General features: G+C 44.5%; 1 protein-coding gene across 1 annotated transcript in view; it reads right to left on the bottom strand.

Moving 5' to 3' along the window:
* Window positions 1–26,878, bottom strand: part of ITGA9 (integrin subunit alpha 9) — a 356,219-nt gene that overhangs the window by 150,049 nt on the left and 179,292 nt on the right. Inside the window, exon 17 of the mRNA XM_022553838.3 lies at window positions 8,281–8,357. Coding sequence (XP_022409546.1) covers window positions 8,281–8,357 — 77 coding nt within the window. The remainder of the gene's footprint in view (window positions 1–8,280; window positions 8,358–26,878) is intronic.

The following is a 26,878-nucleotide window of genomic DNA, read 5'->3' as shown; positions in this document are numbered from 1 at the left end:
TTAGTGGAAAGAAGCCTGGGTGTCAAAAGGTAGCATGACACTTCTGCTGGACATTCCAGAATGAATGCATCAACTGAGATTCTTTGAGAAAGTGGGTGTAGAAGACGTCGTCCACGCCCTTGCCACCCGCCTCAGACTGTTTCAAATGATCTTGCTGATTTCCAGCTGCCAGTGTCTGAATCTCTGTAGCTGAGGACCTTTCTTCAGAACCAGACCCGGCTGCTGTCTGTCACAAGCTGGAAGGGCACACCCAAACCCAGAGTAGTGCTCAACCAATGACTCTCCATAGCTGGTGTACAAGCACCCCAGCCCCTTCACCCCTCAGAGACAATAATTTTAAGCTGTGTGCTTCCCACCGTTCCCTAGTGTTTCCCTGCAGGATGAAGATCCAGAATCCCCTGCAGCAGCGGGGTATGATGGGCTGATTGGTAGCCTTTCTCTATTCACATCCTTTGTCTTATGACACATAGCTCCTCCCAGCGGTAAGCACAGTTTATTTCCCCATCCCTTGAATCTGGCTGGCCCTGTGACCTTGCTTTGGCTAACAGAATGTGGCAAAAAGTGAAAACAGACCAGTTCTATAACAGGTCTCATGAGGCCTTGTGCACTGTGTTCTAGATTTTGGACCCCCAAACAGAGACACCTAGCCAACCTGAAGTTGGCTGCAGGTCCATGAAGGAGCCCAGGAGACCAGAAGACCCAAACAGATGAGCCACAGAATCTAGAGCTGAATAAATGGTGGGTTTTCTGAGCATGAAGTTTGGGGTGATTTGTTACATAGCAATAACTAACTGATACACAGGTGTATGGTGCACCCTATTGGCAGGCTTCCCTGTAAACTTCTTTACTCCTCTACCTTTGTTCCCTGCACTCTCAAATTTACTCTCAAATCCTTGTCTCAAGGTATGCTTTGGAGAGGACTCAAACTCAGATGGGGGGGGGGCCCTCTTCCCTTGTGCTTCCAGGGAACTCCCTCATGTTCCCATGATTATAGTGATCACAGTGAATTATAATTACTGTTTTCATGTGTGTTTCCCCTTCTAGACCAAGAGCATCGTGTGCAGTAGTTTGTCCCTATTTGTTTTCACCAAGCCTAGTACATCCATGGCAAGTGCTCCATCGATATTTGCCATATAAATGAATACACCAGTAGTGTATCACTTCTTGTCAGTTGAGTAGAAGTATTCTGGAAAAGTAGTGCACTCTTCAATACCTCTTCCAGTGTGTGAATGGCTCTTTGTTTGCCTTACTCTGTTGGTCACCTTCCCAGGGGGTTACATCTCGCCCTCCGCCTAGGTAACTCCAACAGAAGGACCACCCACACACCCATTCATCCTTGATGTGGTCATGAAATGTGGGGGAGACACCTACTGCCTCCCTAGGGAACCCCCATCAGAGCAAGGGAGAGAGGAGAGTGAGGATGAGGAATCCTACTCTCATTCAAAAGGTTCTATTCATTGGAGCATTTCACCTTTCTTTCAAGAACATACCTTTGAAAAAAACCATTCCTATTTCCAGAGGTTCCAGAAACAGCCACTACAAAAGCCAGCTGCTCCCGATCAACTCTGCACTTTTTTGTCCCAGATTTTAGAAAGACAGTGGAGGAAAAAAAATAAATAATGAATCACATGGCTAATATTCTGGTAAGGGCAAAAGTTTTCCAAGATTCTGATCAGCTCCCACTCATCTTCCTTCATAAAATAATAATAATAATAGTGATGATATTACATTTGAGGAAACTGCTGACATACCAGCCACAAGCTCACGGTCAAATCTGAGGCCCTCCAAGGAGAAAAAAATCCAGCCTACATGTATTAAGAATATCCTGACTCGATGCTTGGACCACCATTTGGCCCAGCAGGACTGGTGTCTGTGGTCTCCAGTGAGAAAAGCTTTTGAACAGCACCTCACATGTCAGACAGCACAGGGGAAGCATGACTGGGGATGGATGGGAGGCATCTTTGAGGATGGATTTTTTCTACCCATCCACCTCCTTTCTGAATTGGGGCTTTTCACACAGAGGAGGACTTTTCCCCCAGCTCCCCAGCCTTGGTCCTTCTGGTCCAGAGCCAGCCTCAGCAACTGAAGCCAGTGTACCAGAAGAGAGCAGGATGCAGAACTGGACACTCCCAGCTTTAATCCCCACCCCCAGCCCCGACCACCATGAGCCCTTGAGCAAGTCACCTGTCTCCCTAAGCCTCTGCGTCCTCCACACTATAAAGAGTGTAATAATACTTACTTCTTAGTGTCACTGACCAGATTAAATGAAATAATAATGCTAGCTCTCATCTACTGAGTGCTTACTATAAGCCAAGCTTTTGGAAGCACTTAAATGTTTTAATTCGTTAAGTACTCAAAACAACTTTAATAATGTGTTGCTATTATTTCTCCCATTTTACAGAAGAGGAAACAGAGGCACAGAGGTGTGAAGCAACTTGCCCGAGGCTGTGCAGTTGTGCAGACACTACAGTGGACTCTAGCACCTATAGTCCTAGTATAGGGTACCTAGTACATGATGGGAACTCAATAAACAGGGGTCTCTTCCCCTTCATAAAAGAAGACAACTTTACTTCTACCCTATGCTATGCAGTTGATGATTTTGGTCACTGTACCATTTTTAGGAAGGTGAACAATTTGTTTCAAACTCTAAATGGTGCTCTGGGTATAGTGATCCTCCTCTTGAAGGCTGGTTTTTCATGGATGGAGCCACCCATCTCCCAGCCAAGTGTTTTAGGAAATGCACTTGGTCCCCCACCCACACCACAAAAATAGCCTTACTAAGGCTACAACCAGAAGACCATTATATGTGGCCACTAGATGGTTCTTCCAACTTCATATATATTCTTACTGTGCCTTTTTACCTCCCTTAAGAGTTCTTTCACTATTGGAGTTGGCCAGCCAGAAGGCACTGAAATTTCCACTGGTCTCCTATAGGATGCATCAAAGAAAAAATTTTTTTAACTTAACTGCCATAGTGTTTATTTCTCTTTTCTTTATCTTAATCACATGTGATATATTCTTAGGTACTGTGAGTAGTCAGACAGATGAAACAAAACATAGTCACATCATTTTACAAATGGAATTTTCAGTCCTGTTTAAAGAAACTAAACAGCTTCATCCCTATTCCTGGACATTTTGGAAATGGTGTGTTTTGGAACGAGGCTCAAGACCATTAAAGACTGTAGACTTTTAATTGCAGAGTTGGTTGTTTTAAGAGACAACAGGCCTGCCAGAATTCATGCTCTCTGGAGAGAAAAATAAAAACATCTGTGAGTCCCAGTCACAGGCAGCATTTCCTGGCTTGATCCCTGGCCACTTGAGGTGACCCAATCACTCCCAGATATCTTTCCCTCTGTTTTCTCAAGACAAAGAATCCTCAGCCTATGGGTACTTTGGCTGCTTCCCACCACAACACCTTGTGCTGTGCTGTCTACCCTGTTGTCGGAGGGACTTTTCTCTGTTACCCCTTGGCTTCAACCTTATAGTACAGTGGATGACAGCCAACAGGAGAGCTAGGCTCTAAAGACAGCACAAAAGGCAAAAATTCTGTCCAAATTGTCCTTTTGAAGCCCTTGGGGAGGCACCACGGTGGAGATCAACACAATATCTCTCATAAGCCCAACCCTACCCAAGGTGCTCCTGCACTGAGACCAAGGGCCGCCACTCCATGGACCTGAGCCAGGGATGCAGGAACTGAGATGCTAGAGAGAGTAACTGACTCAAAACTCAAGCTGGACCGTACTTTCACTCAGTGGAATACAGAACCCAATGACCCACACCATCTAAATCTCAATCCCCACCCCCACTCCTCTCTCCCTACCCCTTCAGTGTGCCTACCTGCATTTTTATTAGGTAAAATCCATTCATGCTACAATCCTGCTATACCTCCACTGGCTTCAGGATGAAACCCAAACTCATAGGTGTGTCACAATATAGTGTTTCTCTCTCTCTCTCTCTCTCTCTCTCTTTCTCATCTTTTACTGTGTTCTCCTGGCCTGTGTTCAGTATTTTGGCCATAAACATCTTTGCCACAAGCATTTTTGCAGCAAATATTTTTGCCACATAACTAATTGACCATAAGGCAATTTTGCCATAAAAGATAAAAGAACTGGTTGATTTATATTACATAAATCTAGGCACTCATAACACTCTACACGGTGACAAGGAGACAGGCAGTCTTAAAGCACTGGATGATAACAGCTACATGTGTCGACTTGATTGTAAACATGGTGATAAAACTTACTGGAAGTATGAAATAAGAGAGGGTAAAGCCAGATTGCATACTCTACTAGAAAATAATAACATAGCAGTTTGCAAATCCTTCAGATATTTTAAGGTGGAGAGTTGAACACACATTTCCCATGCACTTTGGAACATCTATCAATGAACATGTGACAAGATGCCAGGAACACACAACAGTGTAGAGGCTTTCACAACACAAAGCTCAGTTACAAATGTGCATCTAAGTATTTGGAAACTGATCCCTCTCTTAATGGAGGAAGAAATCTTAGCAAAAAAGAAAAAGTGCGATGCTGAACGGGAAAACAAATCACATTTTAAATGTATTCAAATATTTTGCATTTTGCAATAAAGTCTTTTAATCTTCGTTATTCATTTTTCATGTTCCATTATGTCCTGTTTAATGATGCTCTTTTATTTTTTATCTTTTACAGGAGAATTGCCTTATAGCCAATTAGTTACATGGTGAAAATGCCTGCAGCAAAAAGTCTTGCGGCAAAGATGTTTACAGCAGAGAAGCTCATGGCAAAAATACCTCCTGACCGACTCCTTCACTCCAGATGCCTGCAGATCTGCATGGGAATCCTGCCCTCCACGCCTCTGTGCCTCTGCTCACATTTTCCCTCTGCCCCAAATGTCTAGACGCATTGCCTTTAATTCCTCCTCTTGGAAGCTGTTCCAGGGCTCCATGATGACCCATCTACCTCTCTTCCAGCACTGACCAGGCACTGACAGCACCCAGCTGTCCTCTCCCACCACATTGGGCATCCTGGGAGAGCGGGGCCCACATTTCTTCCCTGACTTGAACAATAAAGAAATGTATATCCCATCCCTGGCAGTAAGGAATCAAGAAAGTTACACAATAACCAAAACAGCTCACTCCTGGTTCAAGCTACCAAGCCTTCCTTTGTCAACCAAATTCAGATCTTGGCTTCCATGAGCAGTTTACTGACTGTGCCTTCTCTTTCTGTGTGCCTGGCTCTGTGCAAAGATCTGGGGAAATTCAAAGTAATGTAAACCCTGGGCTTGGTTTTGTATCTCTACTTAGCCAATTACCAGTTAATGTTTCTCTGATGGCTCCCTTGGGGACATTTATGGGCCCAAGAGTATAATGAAGGTTTGTTTAATGGCGGATTCAGCCAAAAGGCTATTTTGAGAGACCAAGGGGCCTCCTGGGAAATAACTCATCCTAGGGAGATGCTCAGAGCTTTGGTCCAAGGATGTTACTTCGGAGATTTGGAAAATCTCCTCCCGCAGTCTCTAGGTCTCATGTCTGAGTTGCAGGAAGATGGAATTGCAAGAAAGGCTGAAATAGTCCTGAAAATTATAAGGCACCAGGAAAGCGACACAGAGACCCTGTTCTTTACGTGGTATAATAGATTGCATTATGGTTCCAATTTTCACCCCTCCCTAAATTTGCCTCCTTTGCTGTATGACTGCAGTTCTCCTCGCTAAAAGGGCACAGAACAATAGTTCCCAGTCCCTTGACTTTGAGACTGGTTATATGACTTGCTGTGACCAGTGGAATAAAGCTGAAGTAAGAATGCACCAGCTCTGAACCTAGGCCTTGAGAGTTATCGCATGTTTCTGCTTGCCCTCTTGCACCGGTGCCATACTATGAGAAGAATACACCTAGACTAGGACACTGGTTCCAGCAGGACTGTGAAAGACACATGAAGCAGAGCTGAACTGGGTCACCTGAGCCTAGTTGAGAACCACCTACCCTCTGTTGAACCCCAGATGCATAAGCAAGTCAACCAAGATCCAGTTGAATCCAGCCTGGACCAGCCAACTCTCAGCTGACCTGCAGTTCCCAGAGAATAAACGATTGCTGGTTTAAGCCATTGAGTTTTGGCTAGTTTGTTATAAGGCATTTTCTTGTGGTTCTAGCTAGCTGATACATACCGGAGTCTGGGCCCTGGCCACCACACCAGTTGTTCCCATATTATTGATTACTGGGCCCAGAGAACAGACCTGGCTCTGACCAACAGTCCTGAAAGGCCAGGGTAAGGCAGTGGAGGCAGCTTTAGGGAAAAGATGCCTTACTGACCATGAGCCTCGGGTTTTATATTTTAACATATGAAGAGCACAATGCAATACAGATGGATTTGACCATCCACTAATGGGCAGCAAGAACATTAGGACTCTTCTAATATTTAACCTTAGAGCAAGTGAACATTTTCCCAACACATGAAGTTTTCTACAATCCAAAATAAGTTTCCACCATTTACAGTCTGCCTCAAGATAAAACAAATCCACATATTTTTGTTTCATGTTACTTTTCCCCTAAAACACTTTTTGGAAGACCTTTCTAAAACTAAGTCATGATCTGATAACTTATGAACCTTCTTTAGAATTGGTTTCTCTCATAATCCCAGGAGGACCTTCTGACTAATGTTAAAACAATTCCAATACCCACTTATCAGTTTGAAATACTTTTCTAAGCTTGGCACAACATGTGCTACTTTAATCTACTACACTAAGTCCTAAGTAAAAGTAATGCTAATTATTATTTAAGAGGTTTGGAAGAGTATCTGTGTGTATGCGGAGGGGCGGATGGGGGGCGGTTACATCACCTTTCCCCCGATAAATGTAAACAAAAGAAAAAGAATCTTATGGGATATGGGGATATATGTATACATATAGCTGATTCACTTTGTTATACAGCAGAAACTAACACACCATTGTAAAGCAATTATACTCCAATAAAGATATTAAAAAAAAAAAGAATTCTTACTATTACTTTCCTTTGATGAATAACAGGTTATTTATCAACAGAAGGAAAGACGTCCTAGTGTAGTTGCTGGTTCGTGATGGGATATTTCTTTCATTCCACCCAAACTTAACTCTCACAGTTAAGACACACAATATGGCATTTTAGAGGATACCTGTCAACACTGATGACTGTTTTTGAGAAATGGTAATAAATAGCATGGACGCTAAAACAATCTCTCAGAAGGAATTGTCTCGAAAGGAACCCATTCCCTGAAACGTGGTTAAATGACTCAGGACCAGCACCTTCAAGAAGTCTGAAATAAAAGGTTGGCAGAGAGAAAACAGAAGGCCTTTACGGAAGGTTCACCTTTAGCTGAGGGTTCACGTTCTGTAGGAGGAAGCCCTGCTCCAGGAGACTGGCTGTCTGTCCCCTGGATCAGGACAGCCGCCCCTCTCCTCCACCTGCTCCTGCCACAGAACCATTACTTGTTGTTAAAGCACAACACTTTAAGTGTGGGGAAAAAAATAAAAAGAACCTTTACAGTAGTTCCCGTATTCCTTTATATAATAATAAACTGAATCATAGGGGTTGTTCCAAACAGTTAAATATTGGCAATTTCACATGGCTCAACTTAATACAATGAGTAAACCTAAAATACACCCCTCAGGACTTCCCTGGTGGCTCAATGGTTAAGAATCCTCCTGCCAATGCAGGGGACACGGGTTTGAGCCCTGGTCCGGGAAGATCCCACGTGACACGGAGCAACTAAGCCCGTGAGCCACAACTACTGAGCCTGCGCTCTAGAGCCCGTGAGCCACAGCTACTGAGCCCATGTGCCACAACTACTGAAGCCCACGTGCCTAGAGCCCATGCTCCGCAACAAGAGAAGCCACCGCAATGAGAAGCCCACGCACCACAAGGAAGAGTAGCCCCCGCTCGCCGCAACTAGAGAAAGCCCGCATGCAGCAACGAAGACCCAACGCAGCCGAAAATAAAATAAAATAAATTTTAAAAAACATTACATTAAAAATAAAATACACCCCCCAACACATACACATCACCAATACTCAGGGAAATTAGAAATACAAAACTCTAATTGTGAGATATGTGAGACTACAAACAAAACAAAAACCAAACTATTCCCCCAAATAATACCTGTTGTTAAAATTACAGTATAATATACACTTTCTTAAACTGCAACTTTTCATTTTAAACCCACCTCTATTTACCCTCTTCGGTGGGGAAATCTGCACATGCAGACTTTGGGCCTGAAGTCAGGACAAACAGCTTCCCAGAACAAAGTCAAGAAGGGGGCACTGACTCACCTGGAGAGTAACAGGTGACCCTGAAGCTGCAGGTCGGCGGCACAGTCCTCAGATCGGCAATTCCTTTCAAACACGGTCTGTGAGGGAGACACAAGAGGAAAAGCAAAACAGGGTTAGTGGCAAACGAGTAACTAACAGCTAACCACTTCCTTCCAAATCAGTGGGAATTCTTCCCGTGTGCTTGAGGCACAGCGAGGCCAAACAATACCAAAAAGTCGGAGTTTGGAGCAGACAAAGGTTTACTGCAGGGCCCTGCAAGGAGTCAGCGTCTCATGCCTTAAAAACCCTAAACTCCCTGAAAGCTTTCAGCAAAGCCCTTTTACAGGAAAGATGAGGGAGGGGCGGGGTTCATTGTTGGAATCTTCTTGGTGTCAGATCCTTTGTTCCTGAGGTCGGGTCACATATTCCTGTAAACTTCCACCTTTCGCCCTCCAAGGTCCTCGTTAAGAGGTTGGCGGCGCCCTCAGGGCCAGGTCCCCAGGCGCCCAGGACCCAGCCGGCCCTCAGGCTCCTTAGGCCGCCCAACTGGGGGCCAGGTCCCTCCGACTGCGACCCAGGGTGGCTGTCGCCGCCATTAGGTCGCGGAGGTGGGCATGGGGGAGAGGTTCGCCGCTGCCTCAAGGCCGGAGCCCAGTAACAAGGGCTCTGGAGCCCTGCAGGACACAGCCCTCGGCCTGTCCCCGGGCCCCCAGCTCACCTGCCGGTGGAGGCCGAAAGGCCTGGAGGGCCCCGGGGAGAAGGCCGTGACCCAGCTGTCTCCACACTCTCCGCCGCGATGACTGCTTCCCTGCTGACCCAGCGGAGTGGGACGTCTAACCGCTGCGCCCCGGATCTCGCGCTGAGGGTCTCGCGGTAAAGGCCACGCGGCTGCCCCGCCCCTATTACAATTCGGGTAACTCCCCCACCCCCATGGAGCCAGGTCCCGCAGGGCGAGGGGTCCTCAGCAGTTAACAAGGAAACCCAAGTCAGGGGTGGCCTTGACCACAGAGGGCACCCCTTGTCTGATTCGTCTCTTAGGCTGCTCAAGTGCTTCTTCAAGTAGTTGTTTCAAGAAAGGTACACGGTAGGTGTTCTTCCCATCTTTGAGATGATCTTTAAATGCTCTCAGATCGGAATGAATAATAACCCATGTGAGTCAAGAACTCTTAGGTTACAGCCTGGTCATTTCCCTCTGCTGTCGTGGCGAGGCAGAAAATCCGTATTTGATATGGGTTCTGCCTGAACGAGGGGTTCATACTATAATTTTTAATTCCAAAGGGGAAAGTCAAAGGCAATTAGGCTCTGAGGCCAAGGGCACCACAGCCAACTGAAGGGATCCTGTCTCGGGAGGGCAGCCAGTAGCTAGCAGGATGGAGTGTCCTTTCTCTAACCAAGGCTGGGCCTCCTGGGCCTCCAGGGCCTCCACCCAGTGCTGGGGCCTAAAGCTCACTATGCCACACCCGACATCTTTCCAGGGGGCTTGCAGCGTGTGCCTGAGCTGAGCCTACCTGTGGAGGGCAGCCAGGAATCAGGAGCGGCTCTGGGGAGGAGTTACAGTTTTCTTCTCTCTGTGGTACCCGGCGGGCTTGTCTGTCCTTTCCTCTGGTCTCAATCTCTCTGATGTCTCTAATCCGTGAACAGCAGGCTTCCTGAGTCCACACCGACAGAGACTCTTCACTAGTTAGATGGCTTTGATCACTTTGGTGGGATTTTGGAAAGAAACGCCTGTGGCCGTTTTTCAGTTGTCATTTATTCACTATTCAACTTCTCTGTCATCACTACTCATATTTCTGGGTCCCCCTCTAACACATACAGAGAACATAGTTCCAGGTGATTCATCCTACTCCCACAAGACAAGTCCAGGCAGCTTCTATGAGCATCCATGTGGACTCCAGCAAACATGCTGGCCAACGAACAATCTAGACCCAACCAGGCAGAGTAACTTTGCTTATGGAAATTCATATTCCTGTGTCACATTTCCAAAAGAATAATATGTCCCAGACAACATTCCCTGCCGTGAGTGTGGGGGAAAAACTCATGAAAGTCTTGAGCAAAAAAAGGACATTCCCATGTTCTTTTAGACAACACTGGGGGCAAAGAGAGAGCCAAATTTCCAGGAGATTTTAATAGGGGGCATTTGTGATTTATTTGCCATCTCAGTCAAGGAGAAAACAGGAATAAGTGGATGTGAGGTCTGCATGAATATCTCAGGTGGGAAAAGGCAGCTTTCCGAGGTTAGAAATGAGGAGAAACACCAAAGATGACTTTACCACCAAGCTGATGAAACTTCAGGCTGAAAGGCCTTCACTGACACGCTCCCACCGGGGCCTTGCACCTCACTTTCTATTCATGATGTTACTTGATTTTCCCCAAGAGAAGCTCTCCTCCCAAATCATATAAGCTTTAGGCTTCACTATACCCAGCTCTGCCCCTGGTGACAGGCTTCTCTTTACAAGTGTTTCTCCCATTTTACAGGCAAGAGACAGTCTGACTTCCAGCCTTTGGAGGTGGGGTGCGGTGGGGTGGGGAGCAGGTGAGAACTGACAAGGAGGAAGGGACCTAGAGCCATTCCGTGGCACACAATCTGAAAAAATGAGGTGCCTGCCCTCCTCAGCTCCATCTCCCTGGCTCTCCTGTGCCAGCCACCCCTCAGCCTGGCCGTATAACTTCCCACCTCAGGGCCTCCCCACATGCTGAGCCCAAATGCCTCCACCGGGTTCACCTGGTATGTGTCCTCTCATCCTTCAGTGAGCAAATCAAAACCACATCCAGCCCCTGATAAGCTTGGGCTCTGTCATAAGTTCTTGTAGTTCATGTACTTTTCCTTCTACCGCTCATCTCGATTGTAACTAATTAATTTTATCATTACGTACTTCCCGTTTGTCTCCCCTGCTAAAATGATGCTCCAGGACTGTATTGGTCTTGTCCACCCCTGTGCCTGCCCTCAGACCCCAGCATGTAGAAGCTGCCACAATGGAGGACCCCACATGCTCTGAGAGATGGGGTGACCGTTGGAACATGGGCCAATGAGAATACACTGCTCATCAACACCAAAGCTGTAGCCCCCCCAGCAAAGAACTGTTGCTCAGCTACAAGCTCTGTCCTTGGTCTGACTTTCCCTTGTACTCTGCTCTCTATTTCCTGTCCCTGAAACTAACTTCTCTAGCTGTTAAGTCCTCCAGTGCTGCTGAATTTCCTTCCAACAAAGGCAAGCACTGAGTGTGCCATACACACACTCACACACAAAAACTGGGTGTATATACACACATACACACACACACACACTCACATACACATTAGTTGCGTGCTTACACTGACCAGCTAAAATTAAGCACAAACTATAGTGAGAAGATAAAGCACAAGCTTAGAAATCAGTCCAGGACTCAATTTCCACATTTACAAAATGAAAATAACAGCATTAGTGACAATCTTGTTAATCCAGATTAGCATTTAGCTGGGAGTGGGAGTTGTGGCTATTACGCTGTTCTTGTTTTAGGCATCACTGTTTACACCAGCAAATGTGCATCACTGTCTACACCAGCAAATGTGAATGACAATGATGGTATGTAAGAGTGAGGTAAGAGTGAGCTCCATGAAGATTCCCTAGTGGACAGTGCAGTACAAGACCATGGAGAGAGAATCAAAATGAATCTCTCTCTGTGTAGGCGACTGTACTTTCTGAAAACCAATGCACGATGTCTCCCATTGCACTCTTTACAATGTGACTCTGAGATTCCTCCCACAGAGAATGGAGTCAATACTTTACCCTTTGAATCTGGGTGGATTTGTAGCTGCAGAGAAGTGGTGCTTTGCAATTTCCAAGCCTAGTCATCAAAAGTACTAGAGGTTCCTCTGAGTTCTCTCGGGGCATTAGCTCCTGGACTATAGCTACTACCCTACAAGGAAGCCATGGAGAAGCCCACGTGGAGAGAAACTAACTGGCAGCATCAACTCGAGGCCACAGAAGTCAGCCACCATGGAAATGGGTCCCCCAGCCCCACCAAGCTGCCATGATGTGGAGCAGAGATGAGCAGCTCTGACCAGGCCCTGCCAAATTTCAAATTCATGAACAAAGTGAATGACTGCTGTTATTTTAGGCCACTACATTTTGGGATAGTTTATTTTACAGAAATAGATTACTGGAATATTCCTCAACCTAATGGCCTCCCCTAACTTGGGTAATGGTGTGAACAAAAGTGGCTGTGCATTCAAGCCCTGGCAAAGCCTTGGCTTAGGCAAGACCCTCCCCAGGCTGGGAATGAAGTTGTCTTATAGGTAAAATATCAAGACAGCAAGGAATCAAGAGACCTGTGTCATCCACCTTGGAGACTGAAGTTGAAACTCAGAGATCCTGCGCTTGGGACCTGGATTCGTCTCTCTGGGGCAAGTGACAGTTTTGTTTCCTGAGGAACTGAAAAACATCTCTCTGGGGCAGAAGCGGGGGCAGTCTGAAGCCTCAGAATGCTAGCTGACAGCATAGTTTCCAGGAGCAAGTAAAAAATATCTCTCCTGTACAAAGCGGAAAGAGTACAGGTTCTCCCTGAAGCCAATGGGCCAAACTACCAATTTTCCAACTTCTCCTCTGCCTGCTTCTCCATGTCTCCCTAACCCTCTGGGCAAACACAGGCCTGGCTGCCTAAATCAGGCAAATCTCAACCCAGCTTGGAAGCAGTCTCTCCCACCTCCTTCCAGCCTCGACCTCTGATTGGAAAATCCCTGTTAATTTTTTTTTTTTTTAACCTGGAAGCAGCCATTCTGGAAAATGGAAACAGAGCTAAGAAGACATCATCTCTGAGGACGTCCCTGGTGGCACAGTGGTTAAGAATTTGCCTGCCAATGCAGGGGACACCGGTTCAAGCCCTGGTCCGGGAAGATCCCACATGCCGCGGAGCAACTAAGCCCGTGCGCCACAACTACTAAAGCCTGCATGGCCTAGAGCCCGTGCTCCGCAACAAGAGAAGCCACCACAACGAGAAGCCCACGCACCGCAACGAAGAGTAGCCCCCGCTCGCTGCATCTAGAGAAAGCCCGCGCGCAGCAAAGAAGATCCAATGCAGCCAAAAATAAATAAATAAACTAAAAAAAGAAAAAAAAAAAAGACATCATCTCTGATTCCTCTCTGTTTACAGGAGATTAAACTCCTTCTCTCAGGAGACGACTGTTTCCTGCCTTGGGCTTTGCAGTCTGGACACCCAGTGGCCTCCCCAGCCTCATGGACTAGATTTCCATGCTGGCTCCTTCCTCACCCTAGTCTTCATCTCAGCTTTCCCTGGAGAATACACTTTTCTTTTTGAAATCCTTTCTCCAGCTTCTCCTCCAATCCTTACTCTACTTGTTTTAAAGTAAGGTTCGCAGATTTTTCTGTAAAGGGCCAGACAGTAAATATTTTCAGCCTTGAGGGCCAGATGGTCTCAGCTACAACTGCTCAGCTCTGTTGCTAGAGCAAAAGCAGACATATGTAAAGGAATGGCCATGGTTGTGTCTCAGTAAAACTTTATTTATAAAAACAGGCAGCAGGCTAGATTTGGCCAGCAGACTGTAGTTTGCCCATTCCTGTTCTAGAATATTTGGATACTTGTTTCCTCATTCCCTTTAGGCCAGGGGGGTTGGGGGGAGGGTAGAAGACAATGAATTCAGTTCAATTTAAATTTTGCTCTGAACCAGAGCACAGAGGCTGGAGTTGGCTGTGTTTTTCTCACAAAGCTGTGGCCACCAAGGCCAGAACAACCTTGGGTGCGTGTGATAGCTCAATGGCTGCCCTGGCCAAGGCTGACCAGAAAAGCAGTCGCCCAGGTGCTCAGGCCTTGGAGGGCCGATTTTCTCCCACCCAAATCTACAGTGGAAAAATCTGCACTGATCTAGCAGGAAGTTGGATTCTTAGTCTATTCCAGCTGTCACATTCAGAGGAGGCTCAGTTTCTTGAAGTTGGTGATATTAGCTTTAAAAATATATAAATCATTGATGTAGGATAGACACTGTTTATAGGGTTGCCATGGCAAACCGGTCCCATGCTGACACCTAAGAAAATAGGACAATTGGATTGGGTGGGGATTAATGCTTTTCAAATCCCAGCCCAAGGCTGTTTGTAAGCTAAAATGAGCGAGACATTTCCTGATGGGCAATCTGACTTTGCAGAAGGTCTCTGCCTGGACAACAGGAGGGACATTTCTGAACTGCTGTTCCTCCCATCGTCCCACATAAGTTCCCAGAGGCCCCAGCCATAGGTAATTCATGCCTGCAGCCCCCAGCACCTAGCATAGTATTAAACATTTGTGTGTGTGTGTGTAAATGCCATGACCTGAGTGTAAGAGGTTTCTCCTCCCCAATTCCATTTTAATGCTTTTTCCAGAATGCAAAATTGTCCTTAATGTGGCACATTAAAGACCTCATTCCTGGGTGGTCCCAGGAATTTCAGCTCTATTGAGTCTTATACCCAAATGAAGGAAGAGTCTCATAGCTTGGTATTTAAAATCAGGTCACGGGCTTCCCTGCTGGCGCAGTGGTTAAGAATCCGCCTGCCAATGCAGAGGATTTGGGTTCGAGCCCTGGTCCGGGAAGATCCCACATGCCGCGGAGCAACTAAGCCCGTGCGCCACAACTACTGAAGCCCGCATGCCTAGAGCCCGTGCTCCGCAACAAGAGAAGCCACCGCAATGAGAAGCCCGCGCACCGCAACAAAGAGTAGCCCCACTCACTGCAACTAGAGAAAGCCTGCACACAGCAACGAAGACCCAACGCAGACAAAAATAATAAATAAAATAAATAAATAAAATAAAATCAGGTCATGCAGACAGACTTGCTTTCTAAAGAATAGCACGTCCACAAGACTAAATGAAAGACAAATACTTTGTAAAATTAAAGCTGAGAAATTCCTTCTATCTCAGGGTCTGTATAAATTGTCCTTTCAGATTTTGAAATCATGGGAGGAGTCCAGTTGGTTTCCCTTTAAACAACAAACGTGGTACTGATTTTGCTTCATGTCCCCCATGGAAAAACTGGAAGTGATAAATGCTTCTGTCTTTTGGGTATCCCTTGGTTTACTCCATGGCCCTGTGGTTCGGAGAACAGCCCCCACTGCCTGAAGGCAACATTCTGAAGATCTAGTTCAATCCCCATGAAGAACTGAGTGGGAGGAGGAACTGCTCAGGGAGGTCCTGCCCACACGGGCCTACACCTGGCCTCTGGACCCTCCCAGTGTCCTTTCCAGGTCTGCCTGAGACTTGGTGGCTTTTTGCAGGCCATATTTCAAGTCCCTCTACAACAACCTCAGCCATCAACTCTCCTCTAGGGATCTCCTGCCTTCCATGACCAGAATTTCCTTCTTTTTTTTCTTTTTTCTTATAAATTTATTTATTTATTTTTGGCTGTGTTGGGTCTTCGTTGCTGCGTGTGGGCTTTCTCTAGTTGCAGCAAGTGGGAGCTACTCTTCCGTTGCGATGCACAGTCTTCTCATTGCAGTGGCTTCTCTTATTGTGGAGCATGGGCTTTAGGCGTGAGGGCTTCAGTAGTTGTGGCGCACCGGCTCAGTAGCTGTGGCTCATGGGCTCTAGAGCGCAAGCTGAGTAGTTGTGGCACACAGGCTTAGTTGCTCCGCGGCATGTGGGATCTTCCCAGACCAGGGCTCGAACCCGTGTCCCCTGCATTGGCAGGTGGATTCTTAACCACTGCGCCACCAGGGAAGCCCCAGAATTTCTTTCATTTCTTCTTTTTTTTTTTAAAGGGCCAGAGTTTCTTTGCCTTGATTTTTACCCTGGAATCTTTTGTGTTCTTTGTTTATTTATTTTTTTAAGAAAAGGTTGCTGTTAGTCACAAGAGGCAGAAAACAGAACCAACAAGTTCAAAAAAAGGGTCTGGTGCTGTCAGAAAAAAGGAAGAGTATTCTAGCCATGCTTCTTTTTTTTTTTTTAATTTGGCTGCGCTGGGACTTAGTTGCAGCACGCGGGATCTTTAGTTGTGGCATGCGGGCTCCTTTAGTTGCAGCACGTGGGATCTAGTTCCCTGACCAGGGATGGAAACCGGACCCCCTGCATTGGGGAGCACGAAGCCTTAACCACTGGAGCACCAGGGAAGTCCCTAGCCATGCTTCTAAAAGCTGCTGAGTCAGACGTAGTCAGGCAACTAGGAGTGAGAAAGATAGCTTCAAATTGGAGAGGACACCAGGGGGACCTCTCCTCCCCTGTCTGCAAGAACATCATGTGAATGGGCTCCAGGTAGCATTTCAAGTAGCAAGAGCCTGGCCTTTGACTTCCTGAATCATCTCAGAAGATACCAAGAGAGAAGCTAAGACTTCTTCCCCAGCTAGAGACTATCCACTGGATGTGCACCCTCACTTGTTTACACACACACTCCACATGCTTGTGCGGGAGGTTTTTAACAAAGCAGGGCAATGTAGAAGAAGATCCAACAGGCTGAAGATTTGGCGGAAAACCACTGTTTTCTTCTGAAAAGAGTTTTGGAGGACCAGAACACATTCTTTCCAGAAAACTGCAAAGATAATGGTTGTAAGTCAGTTTGCTAATCTTTTGTTAAGGATTTTTGCATCTATGTTCGTCAGCGATATTGGCCTATAATTTTCTTTTTTGGGTGTTGTTCTTGTCTGGTTTGGGATTAGGGTAATGCTGGCCTCGTAAAATGAGTTAGGATGTGTTCCCTTCTCTTCCGATTTGTTTTGGAAGAGTTTGATAAGGATAGGTATTAAGCCTTCTTTTTTTTCTTTTTCGGTACGTGGGTCTCTCACTGCTGTGGCCTCCCCCGTTGCAGAACACAGGCTCCGGACGCACAGGCTCAGCGGCCATGGCTCATGGGCCCAGCCGCTCTGCGGCATGTGGGATCCTCCCAGACGGGGCCACAAAGCCGTGTCCCCTGCATCAGCAGGCGGACTCTCAACCACTGCGCCACCAGGGAAGCCCTAAATCTTCTTTGAATATAAATAAAAAGAAATAAAGAATCGCATGCTGTGGGAGTTCCCTAGTGGTCCAGTGGTTAGGACTTGGCACTTTCACTGCCGTGGCCTGGGTTCAATCCCTGGTTAGAGAACTAAGATCTCGCAAGCCACATAGCAGGGCCAAAATAAAAATAAAGAATCTCATGCTAAAAAAAAATTGCAAAGATAAAGTATAACACTGAAGAAGAAATTGTAAAAATTCAACAGGTGACTTTGATAGTAGGTGTAACCTCTCCTTTGCTCTTTGGATTAACCTTGACAGGAAGCCTGAGAAACAGATACAGCCAGACTTCCGTGGTCAGTAATGTTGAACTACGTACTTGTTTTCCTCACTTGTACTTGAAAGTGGATGGTTTTCACAGGTGTTTCACCATGGTGCCCTTTCTGAGATTAGCCAGAGGCTGATGCCAAACAGCTAATGCCTATAAAAGTAGGACTGATCAGGCTGAAATAGGGAGGGGGGTGGACACCTCCTCCTCTAACACCCCTTCTCCTCCACTGCACCAACCTGCTCCCTTGAATCCAGGTGTGTGCTCTGGAACCCGCAGGTTGGATGGTCTCTGAGACCTGTCCGGCTCTGATGTCTGGAGTTACTCTGCTCTCTCCTCCCTGCCAACCCCTCAGCTTTCCATCCTCCTGCAGAGACTTTACATATGATAATGAAAATAAACCTTAGAGCTGTAAATAATAGCATTTTAAGCTGGCTGTGCACCTCAGCCAGGAAAGCATTACCTAATGTCCAGGCTGAACAAACACTGAGTCTTTGTGGGCACGGGGCTGGCATCCCACACACCCAGGCATTGAGGGGCCGGGGTGGGAGGTCCAGATGGTGATGGTTTCCAGCACAATGGAGGTTCAGAGTTTATGGCTTCAACATAGTAAAACGTTAATATTAGAGTAAAACAGTTCACCTTTCCCTTGAAAGATGATAAAGTGAGTATTCTCAACATAGCCAGTGCCTTTCCTCTCACCAGCTGTGTCTCCTCCATCTTGGTCTTCGAAAAAATAGACTCACACGTGCACAAATGTACTGTGGAGTAGGTAAGTCGCCCTAAATCACACACCTTGCTCTCCTGCCTGGGAGGAATTCTTAGAGAGTTCATGGAGCACATTTCTTTCAATTATACAGCTTTGCTGAATCTGCAGTGAAGAAATTCTGATACGACGTCCAATGTCTGCAGGAGGAACTAGCCTTGTGCTCTTTCAGAATGGCCCTTTCCACTGAGATAGGTTTACTGAGCATCCTCTATGAGCCAGGCAGTGCTAAGCACTGGGGGTCAACAGCAAAAATCAAGGTGTTACCTGGTCTGGGCCCTTATCTGGAGGCTCTGGGGGAAAATGCGCTTCCAGGCATACTCAGGTTGTTTGCGGAATTTACTGCCCTGTGGTTGTAGGACTGAGGTCCCCATTTCCATGCTGACACTCACCAGGGAGGCTCTCTCAGCTCCTCAAGGTTGTCTGCATTCCTTGTCAAGTTGCATCACCGTCCTCAAAGCCAGCAATGGCAGGTCAAGTCCTTCTCAAGCTTCAGATCTCTCTGACTCCTTCCTCTCCTGCATCTCTCTGACCTCCTATTCTTCCTCCTTCCTTCTGCCTCCAGCTGGAGAAAGACTGGGCCCATCTGGATAATCCAGGAAACTCTCCCTAGTGTAAAGCCCATAACCTTAGTTACAACTGCAAAGTCCTTCCCTTTGCCATGTGATGCATTATATTCACAGGTTCCAGGAATGAGGGTGTGGACATCTTTGGGGGCCATTCTGTCTACCACAGTGGGTGGCTGGGAAGTCCAGCCCCAGCCAGGTCTCTTTGGGGGCCTCCTGAGGAAGCCTGAGAGCAGTAATTTCCAAAGAAGCTCTACTCTGTGTATAGGGTTTGAAGCCAGGGCCTCTGTCATAGCCATTGGTATGCTCACCTGTAGGAGAAACATTAGGGCCCCAATGACAGCCCTTCCTGCTTTCCCAGCACACAGGCCAGCCAGAGCTTTCCAGGACTGTTTCATTTCATTCCATGCTCTTTCAGCAGCTGAGACCCACTAGGAACTGATGATGAGTCAACTCTCTGAGTGTATCAGACAGAACCTTCATGAACTGACCTGCAAGACCTTCCTGGGGCTGCTAACTGGCCCCCCAGTCCAGGCAGACCACCTCAAGAAGATGTGATGGTCTCCTGTCCCCTACCAGTTCAATCAAGTCCAACTCCCTGGTCAGTGAACAAGTGGCCTTAGACTGTCTGACTGTACCTCTAGCCCTAATGGCCCCTCTCCTTCTCCTCACTAGATGTTCAGCCACATGGAAGACCATTAGCATCCATCACTCCCTCCTTCTCTGTTGGTCAAAGCCCTCCAGCCCCAAGTATACAAATCCTACTTCTTCCATGAGGCTCCAGCCAATTCTCCCTTCTCCAGAGAGCATCTCCTTATCCTCAGCTGGAAGAGGTCTCCGGAGTGAAATTCACACACACTAGTCTGAATCTCACTTTCTGCTCTGTATAAGTTATTCCTGTACAGTCTCTAAGTCTACAAAGGCAGCAATGTTTCATTTATCTTTTTATCCACATCTTACGTGTAGCAGACATTCAATTAGCTGAATTGCTCTTAGATTTATAGTCCTTTTAAATTACTCTTCTGGCTAATGGATAAAACACTTTGTTGTTGTTATATCTGTACCAAATATATCTTGAGGCAAGAGAGGCAGGTCTCTGCTTTCCTTAAATTTTTAAGGTGAAACGTGCATTCATCAGTCTGTATGTTCTACAGAGGCTGTAGCATTAGAGCTCCAATATTCTCCAAGTGCCCAGAATCCCAACAGGTCCTCAGCAACGGTGGCAACCCCACTATTCACACATACAGCCTGGCACCCACCCTGAAACCCATTTTCTCCCAAGGCTGCTCTTCACCCAGCAGAGGGAAGACTTGGCCTCCTGCCTGCCTCACCCACTCCCACTCTCTGCCAAAAGCCTTGGATCCATCAGTAAGCCTGTACTTAACATGCTCTAACCCTTAGCCAGACTCATCAAGAAAAGGAGAGGACGCAAATCAATAAAATTAGAAAAGAAAAAGGAGAAATCACAACTGACCCCGCAGAAATACAAAGGATTACAAGAGACTACTGCAAACAACTATATGCCAATAAAATGGACAACCATGAAGAAATGGACAAATTCTTGGAAAGGTACAATTTTCCAAGACTCAACCAGGAAGAATTAGAAAATATAAACAGACCTATCACAAGTAATGAAAGTGAAAGTGTAATTAAAAATCTTCCAACAAACAAAAGCCCAGGACCAGATGGCTTCACAGGTGAATTCTATAAAACACGTAGAGAAGACCTAACAATGATCCTTCTCAAACTCTTCCAAAAATTTGCAGAGGGAGGAACACTCCCAAATTCATTCTACAAAGCCACCATCACCCCGATACCAAAACCAGAAAAAGATATCACAAAAAAGAAAATTATAGGCCAATATTCACTGATGAACATAGATGCAAAAGTCCGCAACAAAATACTAGCAAACAGAGTCCAGCAACATGTTAAAAGGATCATACACCATGATCAAGTGGGATTTATCCCAGGGACGCAAGGATTCTTCAGTATATGCAAATCAATCAACGTGATACACACTATTAACAAATTAAGGAATAAAAACCATAAGATCATCTCAATAGATGCAGAAAAAGCTTTTGACAAAATTCAACACCCATTTATGATAAATACTCTCCAGAAAATGGGCATAGAGGGAACCTACCTCAACATAATAAAGTCTATACATGACAAACCCACAGCAAACATCGTTCTCAATGGTGAAAAAGTGAAAGCATTTCCTCTAAGATCAGGAACAAGACAAGGATGTCCACTCTCACCACTCTTATTCAACATAGTTCTGGAAGTCCTAGTCACGGCAATCAGAGAAGAAAAAGAAATAAAAGGAATACAAATTGGAAAAGAAGAAGTAAAACTGTCACTGCAGATGACATGATGCTATACACAGAAAATCCTAAAGATGCCACCAGAAAACTACTAGAACTAATCAATGAATTTGATAAGGTTGCAGGATACAAAATTAATACACAGAAATCTCTGGCATTCCTATACACTAACAATGAAAAATCAGAAAGAAAAATTAAGGAAATGATCCCATTTACCATCACAACAAAAAGAATACCTAGGAATAAATCTACCTAAGGAGGCAAAAGACTTGTATTCAGAAAACTATAAAACACTGATGAAAGAAATCAAAGATGACATAAACAGATGGAGAAATATACCATGTTCTTGGATTGGAAGAAGCAATATTGTGGAAATGATTATACTACCCAAAGCAATCTACAGATTCAATGCAATCCCTATCAAACTACCAATGGCATTCTTCACAGAATTAGAACAAAAAATTTTTACAATTCGTATGGAAACACATAAGCGCCTGAATAGCCAAAGCAATCTTATGAAAGAAAAGCGGAGCTGGAGGAATCAGGCTCCCTGACTTCAGACGATACTACAAAGCTACAGTAATCAAGCCACTATGGTACTGGCACAATAACAGAAATATAGATGAATGGAACAGGATAGAAAGCCCAGAGATAAACCCATGCACATATGATCATCTAATTTACAACAAAGGAGGCAAGAACATACAATGGAGAAAAGACAGCCTCTTCAATAAGTGGTGCTGGGAAAACTGGACAGCTCCATGTAAAAGAACGAAATTAGAACACTACCTAACTCCATACATAAAAATAAACCCCAAATCGATTAAGACCTAAATGTAAGGCCAGATACTATAAAACTCTCAGAGGAAAACATAGGCTGAACACTCTCTGACATAAATCTCAGCAAGATCTTTTTTGACCCACCTCTTAGAGTAATGAAAATAAAAACAAAAATAAACAAATAGGACCTAATTAAACTTAAAAGCTTTTGCACAGCAAAGGAAACCATAAACAAGACGAAAAGACAACCCTCAGAATGGGAGAAAATATTTGCAAATGAAACAACTGACAAAGGATTAATCTCCAAAATACACAAACAGCTCATGGAGCTCAATATCAAAAAAACAAACCACCCAATTAAAAAACGGGCAGAAGACCTAAACAGACATTTCACCAAAGAAGACATACAGATGGCCAAGAAGCACATGAAAAGATGCTCAACATCACTAGTTATTAGAGAAATGCAAATCAAAACTTCAATGAGGTATCATTTCACACCAGTAAGAATGGCCATTATCAAAAAATCTAGAAACAATAAATGCTGGAAAGGGTGTGGTGAAAAGGGAACCCTCCTGCACTGTTGGTGGGAATGTAAATTGATACAACAACCATGGAGAACAGTATGGAGGTTCCTTACAAAACTAAAAATAGAACTACCATATGACCCAGCAATCTCACTACTGGGCATATACCCTGAGAAAACCATAATTCAAAGAGAGCATATACCACAATGTTTATTGCAGCACTATTTACAATAGCCAGGACATGGAAGCAACCTAAATGTCCATAGACAGATGAATGGATAAAGAAGACGTGGCACATATATACAATGGAATATTACTCAGCCATAAAAAGAAACGAAATTGAGTTATTTGTAGTGAGGTGGGTGGACCTAGAGTCTGTCATACAGAGTGAAGTAAGTCAGAAAAAGAAAAACAAATACCATATGCTAACGCATATGTAGGGAATCTAAAAAAAAGGTACTGATGAATCTAGTGGCAGGGCAGAAATAAAGACGTAGACACAGAGAATGGACTTGAGAACATGGGGTGGGAGGGGAAAGCTGGGGCAAAGTGAGAGTAGCATGGACATATACACACTACCATATGTAAAAGAGACAGCTAGTGGGAAGCAGCAGCATAGCACAGGGAGATCAGCTCGGTGCTTTGCAACGACCTAGAGGGGTGGGATAGGGAAAGTGGGAGGGAGGCTCAAGAGGGAGGGGATATGGGGATATACGTATGCATATGGCTGATTTACTTTGTTGTACAACAGAAACTAACACAGCATTGTGAAGAAATTATACTCCAATAAAGATGTATAAAAAAATAATAAAAATAAATTTTAAAAAACATGCTCTAGTCACTGACTCCATGTTATATACACTGTGCAGCTATTCCACCTGAACTAGACCATCAATGAGGGCAGACCCTGACTCTAAAAGATCGCCAGAATTTAACCCACTCTATTGCGCAACCTATGTACCAACATGGGCTTTTAGTGCCTTTTAGTTGAAGAGACTAAGGCACTTAAATCCTAAAGTTACCCGGCAAAATGAAGAGTTTCAATGAGTTTATTCCTTCCTAGGAAAGAGGTTAGATGCTCTTTGTGGACCTGTCACATACACACAAGTTAAAAATCAGCTCTGCTTCCTAGAGTGAGCCTAGCTCTCAGAATCTTTCCCTTAAATTAAGCCAACATCTGGAAGACACATGGAGAAAGATCATTAAATTATTATTATTATTTTTCTTTTGCCATAATCAGGAAAAGGAGTAAAGCAAGGATCATTCTCCCAGAATTTTTCTCAGGCTCCTGGACAATCTTCTCAATCTAAGGACAATATTTTTCTTTCATTTTAATTTCAACCAAAGAAATCACATGGTTAAAATAATAACCTCCTGCCACACACCTCCATATACAGAGTCCTCCTCTCAAGAGGAACCACTCTTACCCATGTCCATTTATGTTTCTTTTGATGATTAAATTTCCATATCTCTAGAAAATATACTGATACTACTACTTCTTGATTTATCAGATTTAGACATTATCTCACTGAATTCCTTCCATGACAGACAAGAATTGAACTCATCTATATGAAGGCCCCCTCCCACCATCCACCTTCCTAATTTTGACAGGCAAATCGTTACTCTCAGCTCCTCTGCTGCACTGGTTCTCAAATGTTAGCTGCATCAGAATTACCTGATCAGCTTGTTAGAGCTCAGATTGCTGGGACCCACCCATGAGTTTCTGATTAAAGGGTCTGGGGTGGAGTCCAAGAACTTTCATTTCTGACAACATCCCAAGGGAGTTTGATGCTGCTGGTTCAGCGACCACACTTTAAGAAGCACTGCTCTACTGGTAACCTCTGCAATTTTAGGTAATCACAACTTTTTCTTGTTTCATCAAGTTTTACAGTATCTCTTGGCTCACCAATTTAAAAGATTAAGACATTAAAACAACTTGCTTTGTTCTATTTTAAACTCTATACAGTAAAATTAAAGACATTTACACTATGTACTGTAACCATAACTGATTTGGCTTGACTGTAAATACTAACAACCAATAAATCATGTTGTCATTATGGCCTCTTGATTACTGTTCACAGCAGAGCCAAGACAAGTGTCATGATTACATATCTTCCTCTACAGGTGCAAAGTTAAACTACTAGAATACTCAACTTTTGCTTAAGGGAGAATGCTTCTAGTATTAAGGTCCTTCTCTTCCGTATATTCTTCTATTTGCTTAAAATCCCACCACATTTTAATTTGTCTTATATTTGAAACATGACATATTGGCCATGTTTTTATTTTCCTGGGAATTTTTGACTGCCTTTATTTTTTCTTATCCATAGAAAAAATATATTCCATCTACACTGTATCCTGAATATTTGCTACTCTCTTGTCATTCTGCTATGGCTGGCTTCATTCTTCTCGAAGTTCATTGATCCCCCGTTCTAAACTGATCAACTGTTTTTTAGACTTGCTGCACAGTTGTAATCCTGGAATTTCTTATTATTAGACTTCTAGAAGTTAGTTCTTACATCCCCCATATTGCTCCTTCTAATTGTCACCCTTGTTTTCTTGGAGTGCATCTCAGGTGATTTCCTTGGAAAGGCTACTAGGGATGTAAACTTTCTGCGTCCTTGCTTGTCTGAAAAATAACTTTATTTTGACCTCATACTTGACTGTTAGGCTAAGTATAAAATCCTAGTTTCAAAATCACTTTCTCTCAGAGCTTTGAAGCTCTTATTTCACATATGCTTTCTTCCAATCTTGCTAATAAGAAGTCTAATGGACAACTTAGTGTGACTCTAATTATGTCGTTAGTGGACAAATATTCCTCACTACCACCATCCTGTACTCCTTGTCCTGGAAGCATTTAGAATTTTCCTTATGTGTTAGGAGTATTACCATTTCAAAATGATGTATCTAGGATATTTTTGGTTTATCCTGCTTGCAAGTCTGCGGGTCCTTTAAATTTAAAAAAGTGTCTCTCTGTAACTCTGGGACATTTTATTACATTATCTCTCATAATGTTTTTCATTTTCTCTGTTTGCTTTTTCTGATATTCCTATTACTTGGATATAGGACCTTGCAGATTGATGCTTTAGCTCTTTTCTATTTGTCTTTTAGCTCTGCTTACTGGGAGATTTCTTATCATTATCTTCTACTACATTTTTGGCTCTGCATCCATATTGTTAATTTTCAAGAAACTTTTCCTTGTTCTTTCTTTCTTTTAAGAAGAAATAGAATTCCAACCACTTTCTAATGGATAGAATATATTCTTGAATCTCCTTGTGTTTATTACATAGAGTATAAATTGGTATTTAAATTGTTATAATCTCTTCTGTTCCTTAAAGAATTTATTTCCTTCTAAGTCAGTTATTCTGTAGGTGTATTTTGGTTTTTTTCTCCATGTACCACATTTCCCCTCAATTTCAGATTTCCTTGGTTGTCCATTCATTTTTAAGAATAAAGTAAAAGAGCTGATTGGAAAATCTGGGTGTTTGGGTGGATGGCGGGAGGGGAAGCTAGCTCTTACATTGGAGGCTCCAAATGCCAGAAGAAATAAGGCTTCCCCCTGGGGAAACAGCCCACCTACACTATCTCAACCAGTTTATTCAATTCTTTAGAAAATAAAAGGCCTGGCTTCTTGCTATTCTGCATGGCTGGAGTATGTAGGTGTGGGGACAGGGGCAGAAAGTCAACTCTTCCACAAACGAACCTTCACTTAACACCCCCCTTCCCTGTTTCCAGCCCCATTTCTCACTCCTGAACCCCTCTGAAACTGCTGGCCTGGCAGTGGCTACAGCCTCTCTGGACCCATGGGTGGACAGGCGCCCAGCCCCTCCGTGTAGAGTGCAAGGTTCACCCACCAACACTCTTCCTTCTTCTTTACTCATTCCAAAAATCCCTGGACTCTCTCATTGGCTGATGTCCCTTCCCCAACAGCACTCATCTCCCTGTTCTGATTTACTCATTTATAATCACTATAATGGGGTCTCAGGAAGCACAGACATAAATATTTATGCTTGCTTGGCCATCTTGAACATAAGTGACCAAGAAGAGCATTTTCATACTAATCTGTCCCTACATCTCTGCCTTTGATCAGGTTGCCTCAATCTAAAAATGCTAGTAAAGGTTCTAAGATGCTCTTCACTAAAGAAGGCCCACTCTGTGCCACTGATGGATTGGTAGAAATGAGAGTTGGGTTCATTGTAGAAGGGATGCCCAGGGCTAGCAAGATGCTCAAGAGAGGAGGCCGCTACCTCACAGGGTCATTTCAGAGGTAAAACAAGCACAGGGTACCCTGAAATGATTCCCAGCACCCCAAGTTTGGACCACTCCCATAACCCAACTTTATTGGGCCAGCAAGATTCCACCTTAGAGAGCAAAGTATTAATAGGACGGGGAACTCATGATCTAGGAATTATCATAATATTCTGGTTTACTGGGTCCCCAGCCTGACCT

The sequence above is a fragment of the Delphinapterus leucas genome, chromosome 10 (genome assembly GCF_059928025.1).
Source record: "Delphinapterus leucas isolate spDelLeu-1000000601 "Yukka" chromosome 10, BTC_Dleu_Yukka2, whole genome shotgun sequence".
Classification (NCBI taxonomy): Eukaryota; Metazoa; Chordata; class Mammalia; order Artiodactyla; family Monodontidae; genus Delphinapterus; species Delphinapterus leucas.
This window is presented reverse-complemented; position numbering and strand designations above follow the sequence as displayed.